Source organism: Protopterus annectens, chromosome 11.part0 (assembly GCF_019279795.1).
Source record: "Protopterus annectens isolate FY-2018-M chromosome 11.part0, PAN1.0, whole genome shotgun sequence".
Classification (NCBI taxonomy): Eukaryota; Metazoa; Chordata; order Ceratodontiformes; family Protopteridae; genus Protopterus; species Protopterus annectens.
The window spans coordinates 469,593,624-469,606,269 of record NC_056745.1 but is presented as its reverse complement, the minus strand read 5'-3'; the positions used below and the strand labels follow the sequence as shown (position 1 = coordinate 469,606,269).

At 41.0% G+C, this 12,646-nt stretch overlaps 1 protein-coding gene across 1 annotated transcript in view; it reads right to left on the bottom strand.

The window, feature by feature from the left end:
• LOC122815463 (cAMP-regulated D2 protein-like) overlaps positions 1-12,646 on the bottom strand; it is a 511,271-nt gene that overhangs the window by 189,660 nt on the left and 308,965 nt on the right. Inside the window, exon 4 of the mRNA XM_044087977.1 lies at positions 3,197-3,324. Coding sequence (XP_043943912.1) covers positions 3,197-3,324 — 128 coding nt within the window. The remainder of the gene's footprint in view (positions 1-3,196; positions 3,325-12,646) is intronic.

Genomic DNA, 12,646 nt, shown 5'->3' with positions numbered 1-12,646 from the left:
TGTTAGAAATGCTACATCTAAAGAAATCCCAATCCCTCCACACTACACAATCCAGAGACCTCAACCTCATTATCACAATCAACAGAATAAGCTGGAGGGACAGGTTCATAACCCAGAGACTGCCCATGCTATGGAATAGACTTCCCATACATGTCAAGCAGAGCACCTCACTGGCCTTCTTCAAGAGAAATATTGATAAATGGATGGGAAATAGAAAATTCACCCTGGGGATCACTCCAGTGGCTCTACTCGACAGAGGCAATGGGAACTAAGGTCAGGTGGCACGATGCCATGGTGATCCTATGGGCTAGGCTTGTAAAGGCTCCAGGGCCATTAGCCTAGTACACACCTATGAACCTATGAACTGTGGCGTCATCAGTGTTTTAACAGGAAGTACTAATCACCAAATTATATATATTATTAAATAAAGGAAAATCTAGAACCAATCTTTCATATTAAGCATGCTCATTCATACCTGGTTTAAACATTGCCCCTAAATGAATAATCCACATAATTTCTTTACGACTTAAAATAGTACGTTTATTTTTTATTTATTTAACATTTGTTTACTGGGAAAGTCTGACTTAGAATGAAGGCAATTTTCAGTGGAAGCCTGGGGAGAAGTGCTCCAGATGCATGTCTTTGTAACGTGGGAGGAAACCGGAGTGACCGGAGAAAACCCAGACGAACACAGGGAGGACATGCAGACTCAGCAAAGAAGGCACTCCAGCCAAGAATCAAACTGGAGAATCTCTTGCTGTGAGGCGACAATCCTACAGCTGCACCACTGAACCAACATTTACGGGATAGCTTGCTTGGTTAGTTCAGAGATGGGTGAGATTAACAACAGACAAAATATGAATGATGGTACAGCCATTTGCTGTCTTGTTGCCACTTTTGGGACTAATACTTTTAAACTAAAGGCTATAATTAATAAATATTGACATATTGTGAAGTCAGATTCTTTTTTGGTCAGTTTTTAGGTAATAACTGCCTTTATGGCTACCATAGAGGTAGAGCAATAGGTGAATATCTTTCTGTTTTTAACAAATTAAGGGTACTATTTTTCATATTAAGTCCCATCCATTTTTTGGTTGTACATTTTGTGGAAATTGTTCCTTTTGTAAAGTGATGTCTAGAACTAAGTCATTCACTTCAGTTAACTCATCTAGGGTATTTAATATTAGACATTTGATTACTTGTACCAGTGAATGGTTGGTTTATTTAGCAGTGTGTCAGTGTGGAACGTTCTATGTGGGTCAGACTTCCAGACCCTTGAAGCAGCGAATAGCACTGCATTTGACTGATATTCAGTGTACACATACAAGAAGTGCTTTATATAAATATATGTTAAACCATACAACTACCCATTTTATTTTTGCAGGCATTGACATGATGGTGGGAGATGACTTTATTTGATAAACATAAACATATTATTTTAAGTTGTAAAGAAAGTGCGGATTATTCATTTAGGGGGCAATGTTTAAACCAGGTTTGAATGAGCATGCTTAATATGATAGACTGGTTATAGTTTTCGCTTTATTCAAATTGTTTTTACTTATATTTGTATTTATTTGATAGGTAAATTTAGTCTGGTGTTGGGGGTTAGGTTAGCATTTTGTTTTCTGATGGACTGTTTCTTTAAATATGAATACTTTATATCATTTGGTGATTAGTACTTCCTGTTAACACACCAATGATGCCATAATGCAAAATCAGTTTGTGGTTCATCCTCCGCCATTTTTATTTATTTCATTTATTATATTATAGTGAATTAAAATTAATCATTGAGCACCCATTTTTGTTATTTTTTCCATTTGGATTACTTGACATCGTGGCTATATGTGCTAGAGTTCTTATGCATTTTGTGCACCGTTTTAGATGAATATATATATATATACATATATATATATATATATATATATATATACATATATATATATATATATATATATATATATATATATATATGGGTCCCTATTGTTTGGTCGAAAACACATTTGGTCGAAACTGACGACTAAGCAGACTTTACTGAAAGCTCACTTCACTGAAAACTCATTTCATCGAAACTCATTTTGTCGAAAGTGATATATGGCCTTTTCCCCCACTGTAATGCAATCCTGGAGTTAGAATATAAAGTAAGGGGGGGTGCGGGTGGCACAGCCCCTCACATTGGCGGGTGTGGGGGTATTGCCCCCACCTATTTTAAATGGTTTAAACCATAGAAGTGTATACTGACAAGTGTAATGAACAACTCTTTCCAGAAGACAATATAAACTCAAACTATGTAGGGGGGCTATGCCCCCCACACCCCCAATGTGGAGAGCTGTACCCCTTACACACCCCTTACTTTATATTCTAACTCCAGGATCGCAGTACAGTGGGGAAAAGGCCATATATCACTTTTGGCGAAATGAGTTTTGACTAAAAGAGTTTTCAGTAAAGTGAGCTTTCAGTGAAGTGTGCTTATTCAAGTCAGTTTCGACCAAATGTGTTTTCGACCAAACAGTAGAGACCCATATATATATATATATATATATATATATGTATATATATATATATATATATATATATTATAAAGGGTTAGAAGAATCTAAACTCCAATGGTATAGGTTAATTTTAAGCACTAAATATGGAATAATTGAATAGGCTTAACATGGCCTTCAAGGGCTGTTAGCCTAATACTAACCCATGAATCTAAGAGCATAAGTAACCAAGCATTAAGTTAAGGCATTTAATTATTTAGCCCATACTTAGAATAATAAAACAGTAAATAAAATCAAAACATGCAGTTGAAGTCTCACTATTTAATGCTAAACACACTGTGTATATATATCAAAACGTGCAGCTGAAGTCTCACTATTTAATGCTAAACACAATGTGTATATATTTTATTGATGACATGACTCAGATACACTCATTTTTGCACCAATACTAATTAATTATTTCACATTTTCTTTGCATCATTCTACTTATGAACTATTAAATGTGCTCCAGCTTTCAAAAACTAATTATGTTTACAGAGAAAATTTTAGAAAATTTTAATTAAATGGCTGGTGTTTGAAATGTATGGAACACAATGTAAGTTAGTCATTAAAACCATTACAGCACACTTATCTTGCAGCTTATATAATCTACTTAAATAGTACTGAATTTATGAATGTACAATAAAAAGTGAAAAAAATGCTTTTCTTACTTAGGTTTTAGTGTCACCGAAAACGGAAGGCTTTGAATTATGGCTTGTTGAAATAGCATTGCACTGCTCTGCACTGTTAAATGAAGGCCAACAGACTGTCCTCCTGCACTTTGTCCAAATAGTGTCACCTGGAAGAACAAAACGTCTTTAATGACCTGGACTGTACTGGCAAATCCGTATCCTTAAAACTAATTGTGGGAAAAAAATATTGAATGTCCATTTTGTATGGCCAAGGATTTTGTGTGAAAACAAGGCTATAATATGGCTTATAGTATTTACTGTTATATCATTTTCTATGGTCAGTTTGGGGAATGCAGACTTAATTAGGAAACTTTTTTACACTGAAAAGGGTATGTTATCAGTATTTCATACATAAATCAAGATGTTTTCGAAATTGCCACATTTATAATTGTATCTGCACCAATCAACATTCTGTACTAAAGGCATAATGTCATAAATCTTAATTTGCATATCTGCAGCCGAGTGATAGAGGATAAACTTCTTGCCAGATAGTCCACCTTGCCACATCTGCCACCATTGCCAAGAATTAACAAAACAATGAATTGTGATATGACATTAGATATTGTAAGATCCAGACAAGCAATCAGCAACCATTCAGTACAAGTTTATGAAGTCAAAACTGACAACAGATATGCTTACAATTAGCTTTAAGTGAGCCTCTTAATTATGTTGCCAACAAATCAATGGCGTTCCCATATCTGTACAAACAGTGTGTGATGATACTGTTAATTTACCAGTATAGCCTTTCTGCATTAAAGAGTTATGGATTATTGCACTGCTGAAATGCAGCAGCTATGCATAATTTACAGGAAAATTAAAATGTTCGCTTGCAAACATCCATTTCATGCATTCTCTGTGTATACAGCCAAGTGATTAGTGCTTTGGAGTTCTCAAGTTAGCAATTCTATCAGACCATTTTTTCCTGATCTTATGCATCATCTCTTTTTTGACCTTCATTGATTAAGTATAAGATAAATATTTATGATTCCAAGAGGAAAGGAGTAATAACAAAAAACTTTCTTAGTGAGGAACACTATGCTTTTCTAATATGAATATGAACACGTTCTCATGTTAAATATGTATTTCTTAGAGTGTAATCTATCAAAAAACTGCAACACTCTTCTTGAATGGCCTTGAATGAATGTCAGTATCTTTCCCACTGCCTGTGCTACGTAGCTCAAGCAGCCATACAGTATATTACATGGACTTTATTAAACCATACTCAGGTCTACACTGGTTGGGGAGGGTGCATCTTTGTCCACTGAGGTTCTGTTAGCATCTGTTAATTAATTTTAATACCGTGTATATGTACATGACTACAGCACATGCTGCAGATTTACTATGATGAGTCATCAGTGAGAAGCACTTAGCTACTTTTCCTTCTACTGAGAGGCAGGTTACCCATGTAGCTGGCATTTCTACACTCGAAAAACAGAGGTGCATTAACCATTTCAAAAGCAACATTAAGTCTTTATGCATGACATATTATTGGCCTGGATGTCTCTTTTCTTTGCAACATAAATCTAAGAAGATCAAAAGGGCCTAGTAAATGAAACAGAAACACTGTCCCCGGGATTCATGAAGCTTGCACCAGGCGCAGGCGTAGCGTAGGTGGAATAACGCCAAATATGGCCGTAGAGCGATTCAGGTACGATCCAATACCACGTGCACTACCGGTCTATGCCAGAACTGTGCAGCCCTTGGCATAGGTATGCTAATTACCCCATGTGCAGTGTCGCACCTTGCAAATGAAGGCAGATAGTGATTCATGAAGTGGTGCAGGTGTAGCGTAAGCCCACGGAAATGTAAACCAAAAAATACAGTTTACATTTTCCCAAACAGAACATTGGAGCTATGGAAGCAGAACAGACTCATGTATTACAAAGTTAACATATGCCAATGGCTAAATACACAGCCAATGGCATAAGAAAAGATGCACAACACCTAAAAAACATTTAATGTCATGTCCACAGTAACGCACAGTACAACCGCAGGGCATGTGTGCGCAAACTGGAACATAAAGAAAATATATAAAAATGTCATAAAATCGCAATGTAATACAAATCAGGTTTACACCATAATACACAATGGTAGGCATGGAACACCACAACCAAGTTGCAAGGGTTGCTAAGGGCCTGCGATAGTGTTCGGCGCGGTAACTATGAATTAGAAGTCAATGCCATGCAAATGAGGCAGATAATACTGAATCGCAAATGTCCCACCGGATGAAGGTTGAACCATATGGCGCAGCGCTATAATACTGAGGAGTGGCTCAGAGGAGATACATGACATCAGCAGAGGGGTGTGCCGCCATAGCAGCAAGCACATTGGAGCAATGCAAACTGGCCTGGCCATTGCTAAGCAAAGCTGTAGGACAGGGGTGGGGAGGAAGGTATAGAATCGTTTAGTTGAGAGCACTCATGGTGCCCAAAAGCACATGTGTACGGGGATGAAAACATGCCCGAAACCCAGCAAGCGGATGCATGCGGTGCGAACAATAGCACAAACAGGAAGGTCAGGGGAAGAAAAGAAGGAAATGCCGAAGTAGGGTAATTGGCGTACTAATGAGCAAGCAACACCAATCAACTCACGGCGGCCAGTCGATGGCAACTGTCAAGTCTGCTCGCAGAAACCTGCAAAACAGGATAGGGGAGGCATCGGAATGCAAAGAAAGGAGGGGAGGCATTGGATTGCAAAGTTAGGAGATCTGTCATAGCAGAGCAAAGCAAACCGACAGTAGACCGGCTATAGCACACATTATGCAAGATACGCCAGGACTAGGAAAGTACAAATGAAAGCAGGCTGCGGGATGCATGCCAGAAAATGGTAGGTGGATCATGCAGAAATGTAAAGGGAAGGTCAAGAGGTAATCCACGGCAGCCAAACGCAATTCAACACCAAAGGCACCACAATAGTAGTTCCGGTAGTAAAACACATAAGATACCCTGTAGCTACGATCGTACATACACACCCTATGACATCATGTGTTCACAGCACAATAGTATAAAGTGTGAAAGCACCCTACACACACCTGTGAATTCCCAAACACTGCACCATAGGTGTAAACACACGGGGAACTTTTAAAATGTACATGTTGGGAGCTGCCATAGCTGTGATTCATCAGCATGTGTTAGAGACTGACGGTGTTGTGGAGGATGATGCCGACAGCCACCGCAGGCCTCGAAGGAGGAGAAGAGTGTTCAGACCAAGGGTAACCTACCAGGGGCTACATGAGATAGTAGAGCATTACAGGGTGGACAGGGACATCTTACAGCAAATAGTGGAGCTGTGCCGGCCATGCCTGAGAACCAGAAATAACAGAGGGGAACCCATCCCAGTGGACATGAAGGTATGTGTAAGCATGCGAATACTAGCCACAGGTACCTTTCAAAGGCCAACTGGAGATATAATGGGGATCTCACAAGCATCAGCATCCAGGGTACTGCACCAGTTCCTGGATGCCATGTTACCACATGCCAATGAGCATATATACTTCCCCCAAACTCAGGAGGAGTTGGCCAGCAATATGCATCACTTCCACCGTGTGGCACACTACCCGGAGGTACTGGGTGCGATAGACTGCACGCACATGCAAATCAAGTCACCACCCGGTGAGGATGGTAGGTGCTACATAAACCGCAAGGGATTCCACTCCATCAACTGCCATGTTGTGTGCAATGCCCAGGGCATTATCATGGATGTGTGTGCTGGCAGCCATGGAAGCTACCATGACTCCAATATCTGGCATGCCTCACAGCTGTATCAGGTATTTGTCAAGGGGGACATCCCACATGGCCACCTTGTGGGGATGTTGGCTATGCACTGGAGCCATGGATGATGACTCCCATCAGAAATGCACACACACCCATGCAAGTACGCCATAATGAGGCACACACACAAACCAGAATCATCATAGAGCGAGTGTTCGGGATGCTGAAATCACGGTTCTGGTGCTTGGACACATCTGGTGGAGCCTTGCAGTACTCTCCAGGCAAGTGTGCCCACATTGTCATAGTATGTGCCATGCTACATAATATGATCCTGCGGAAACAGCTGCAGCAGGGACAAAATGGTGAAGGCCCTCATAGCCCACCGCAATTGCCAAGGCCATCACAGGCACAGAGGGATTCAGACCATGAACACACTGTGCCAGCCCCAGTAGGCAGATGGTGGCATGCCCAGTATGCCTACACCTTGGCAAAGACGGAACGTATAGCACATACTCTGACAGTGTAGGCCCCTACGGACTGACATACCTCTCCACCTGCACACACAGTAAAATGGATGGCACACAAGCACGACCACCTGTAAATTGTAATGTATAGGTGGCCCACTGTGTGAATCCCACATAGGCAGCCCTCAAACATTGCACACACAACAGCTATAGAAACAAGGAATGTCAACACCTGAACAGTACATGCGCCTATCAGCATATGGTGGTGCTGTGTGTATAGATTCCCAGGTAAAACAGTAGGTTCACGGCCGACTGTCAGAGGCCATACACCAAATGGGGCAAACAGTGTCCGCTGTCGCCACAACATCGAGTAACCAACTGTTGCGTAGAGGAGCAGAGGCAATCGTGGGAGCACATGTGTGTAAGCACTGTTCTGCACACACTCAGCACAGAGTCCCTGCTGCGTTAATGAGGGGCTCCACATAATATAATCATGGATGTTGTGTCAAGGCATGGGGTGTACCCATGACAGGTATTCATCACCCCAGCATGCTCCACCCACGGTCATTTGAAGGTGTAGCACAGTATTGTGTGTAGCTCACTGAGATATACATACCCAATGCCGGAGCACATCCAGTATACATCACATGGACATACCATTAACTGGACATATCAATATGTATACTAACTGAGTTACCCATGTGAGTGCAGTATGGAGTAACAGCCGTAGTATACTCTACGTACAAAATGACATAACACGTGTACAAATCCCAGATGGCCATATGTTAAATGCAGTGACCATCGTGCATGTTCCCGGTCCCACGTCCTGCAAGGGATGTAACGTAATCCCAAAGGCACGAGTAATGCATGTCGGATGCAGGTCAGCAGATCATGTTTAGCACACGTTACCGGGAATATGCATTGCCCACTGCTGGTAAGTGGCATTTAAATATGACTATATGGATATGCGTGAAACAGGGATAAGCTACACCGAATATCGCGCAGATCACGGTCAATGATGTCCAGAACAGGTGAAACCAGCATTATTCACCCCTGTACTAATAGCGCCTGCTCTGAAAGGTAAAACAACCACTGCCAGGTGTAGAACACGCAATCATGTATAGAATCACCTAACACTATTGCTAGGCAAGATGTACCTATGGTAGGGTTGCCACCTCTTCAAATGACCAATGTGGGACATACGTCAGATGTCTGCAGGCCGACACATACACCCGGCCAGTATGAAATGCAGAACTTCACTGTTTTGCCTAGATAAAGCTCATTCTTGTAATGTTTACTTACTTATTCTGTTTCTAGAACATATAGGTGGTTCAGATACAGAATAACTGTTTTATGCCACTATTACATGAACTATAGGAAATAAGTATGTTCTAAAATCCCAGGACATTTGCCATGTTCACAAATATTTTGCAGAACACAACTGCCCAAAGAGGGACTGTCCCTTGCAGAGTGGGACAGCTGGTAACCCTAACCTATGGCAGGTGTGTAATGTGACAGGTACAGACACAAACGTGCAGAGTCCAGGAAACAGTATACACCAACAAGTACACAATGAAAGGTGTAGCTTGCCTGTCACTTTCCCTGTCAGATATATATATATATATATATATATATATATATATATATATATATATATATATATATATGTACACATATATACATATATATAATACAGATAGAAAGGGCGATAGAGTGATATATGTTGATATATACGGAGTCAGCGATATCTGCAAATATATATAGATAGGTCAACGACATTCATAACACCTCGGAGGTACAAATAAATAGGATACCGCCAACTATGGAATGTGTAACATACCAACATGCATAAGCACGAGGCTGAAAGACCGAAAGAACACAGTACCGGAACAGTACAACCGCAAGTAATAGTACGATGATATGAAGGGACATTTAGTTACCGCTGCCGGTGTTGCGGTCCACGTAGGTACTGTGTTCAACTGTGTTTGTGAGCGCCGTAATCTGTGTATGTGTGTGTTGAGGGTGCCGTGTGCATCTCCATGTGACTGTAATGTGTGTGTGTGTGTGTGTGTGTCCGCATCATGTGTCTGTTAGTGCCAACTCGGAGGTAGATCATTATGGTTGGTGTGGGTATAGCTAGCCGTAGGCATACGGCTACCACCTGTCCCACATTAGGAAGGACAGCCCCTGCCTGGGCAGGTGTGTCCTGACATAAAATGTTACAAAGGGCAAATGTCCGGGATTGTAGGACATTAATATATCCCATATATAATGTAATAGTTGCATTAAATACTTATGCCTGTATGTAAGAAATGTAAATGTTACATGCAATATGATAAATAGCCAAAGTCCCACAATAGGTATGTATTGAGGATAAAAGTATGTGCTAACCTGTTTACTGATCGTGGCTATGTGTTCGCCTGTAAACACCGCTGTGCGTCCCGCAAGTGTCCAACAATGGCCATATGAAAAGGTGGCAACCCATGGCAAAGAGGTTCTGTTACCAACACAACCGCAATGACTGCAAATATCTGGGACAGAAATACACGGGATAGTTGTCAGTTAGACATATCCCTTTACATATCGCTGCAATTCCGGAGGTATGGAAGTATCAACCTCACCTGCATACTATATAGAAACCAATTAACAATGGACCAATGTACAATCTCGTAACATAAGTCTACTAACTGATAGCTCTTTAATTAGGGACGGAGCCCACACACATATATATGGAATATGTAGAAATGCAAGCCCCACAAACCTGTATATGCTACGTACACCCACCGACATCCCCCACACTAGAAACTATAGCAATACAGACTGCAATAACAGCACAAACATCCAGTTAGTCAATTACATCTGCAGAACCGTCAACATACCTTGTGAGAGATACAATTAAAGGCACCATGCAAAATTGCAGCAGTTATATAATGGAACAAACGGCGATGTTACAGGTTTTGTTTGCAATAGTCCGTTATCAGATGTTGGGATGACAGGAACACCCACATGTTGAACCACATACACCAGCTGTCACACACAATCAACGGGGGACATGAATCCAAACTATAATTGTCTCTATGCATAGCAGTTGCAATCACACATAACAAAAAACAATACAGGCCGTCTCCCCAAAGGTAGGGCAAATGGGCAATGCCCAAGTGGAGAATGAAATTATACCCCACTGTTGCCGCATAATTGGCGAATGGAGTAGCTGCACAGCTGATATGCAAGTAATTAGTCACTCAGGAACACCAATTGGCGGGAGGAAACCACATGTTATAGGTACCGACGTATATAAGGATGATTTGCTAGACATTCAAACCGTATGTTCATACAAAATACCTGTTTAAGCAGTGTGAGAGAGAAAGAGACGAAAGTCCGTAAAGATATCAAGGTATGTAGAACACTCGGCATGTAAGTTTATGTATAGCATGTGTTTTATTAATTATTTACTGTATGTATATCCTGGTTTGCATTAATTAAAAGTGTCCGCAATGCATAAAGTGGGAAAAGGTATTTATGTAGTGATGTCTTGCTGAGCATACTAACGCATGTAGAAACTGTGCGTCCAGCAGTGGGCCACAAGGTACACATCACAGACACCACAAGGGATGCTACATGAGGGCTTTAAACAGAACAATTCAATGCAACCCGCCGTCAGTGGTAGGGTATGTCTAACAAGTACGTGCCATAGCAGGGACAGTATATGTTGATATACTGTCACAGTAGGCATGTGTATGGGCATATAACGACAATGACATGTCTAAGGTGGTCCTGCTGTGCAAGTATACTTTGCATTATGGGATACTATGTGAAATATGTGTAATGTATAGTATTGTAGGTAGATATGTCAGATATTCTACACAGCATAACAGGCATATCATGCATACCAAAGGTATCGTCTATTGGCATGTACAATAACAGGATACTTATGGCTTGTAGGCACGGGACATTCCAACAGCATGATAGCTAATCTAAATGGAAGGGCTACCAAGTAACCATGCACACAGGACATGTAATAGCTTCACAGGTTCATAGTGGGGTACTATCAGTCTGGCAAGTCTATGTGTAAGCACAACTACAGTGTTCACACCAGTGGCACCTCTCTAGGGTAGTGTCCTGTGAACAGCAGAGTCATGTGTTACCTGCACCTCTGCACAGTACAGCCACTGCAGTGATCCCTGGCGTACATGTGTCTCCCAACCACCAAGGGAAGTATCACATAAACAGTGCTACTGAGTGTCCCTGCGTGATGTACATAGAACTCATGTTCCAAAGCATGGTGAGTGACCGGTTTGGGAATGTAACCCTCAAGCACATCCCACTCATTGTTGCGTGTGTGCACATATCCATGAGCATGTTGCTCACAGTGCCTTTTGCTTATGTCACGTATGTGGAGTATATCCATTAATATTGTTGTGGACATGGGCCCTGTCTGTTCAGCAGAGGTCACCCCTGAGTATGTAGTATGCAAATGTGTACACATCACATCTACTGTGTGGCTACGTGTCTCTGGCCATCCCCCATGGCCATGTGTGCACATGTGTTGACGTACTATTGGGGTAGATGAGATCAACTTTTTGGACGTAAAATTAAGTAAGGATAGGGTTAATAACAAATTCAAATCCATGATTTACAGAAAACCCACCCACTCAAATTCCTATCTCCATTTTACTAGTAGCCACCCCTTTCACCAAAAAAGAGGTGTGGTGAAGGGGCAGTTTGTCAGAGCGGCAAGGATGATCTCTGAAAAACAGGAGTTTATTAGTGAATGTGAAAATATTAGTGAAATGTTTTCTAGGTGAGGATACCCGGATACGCTAATTAAAGACATAATGAATGAAGTACAGGCTAAAAGAGAAACAGGACATTTTAGGCCCCTCTTGAATGGTGGAACACTACAAGCAACACAGAAGGATAACATGAACAAGGTGCCCCCTATTAATTTTCTTTTCACATATTATATTGATTACAATATTATTAGGGGTATCATTTCCAAAAATTGGAATATTTTATCGGAAGATCAAGCACTGGTTAAAGTAGTGGGACAACATCCAACATTTACATATAGAAGAGGGATGAACCTTAAGAACCTAGTGGAAATGACCTCAGTTAAAACTAGGTTTATTCATGTGGGCATGTTTAAATGTGGTATGTGCCCCCAGTGTAAAAACATTTTACCTGGGAGTAAAATAAACATTAATGATAAAACTTATTCTATTAATGGTAAATACAACTGTGAAACTAAGGGGGTA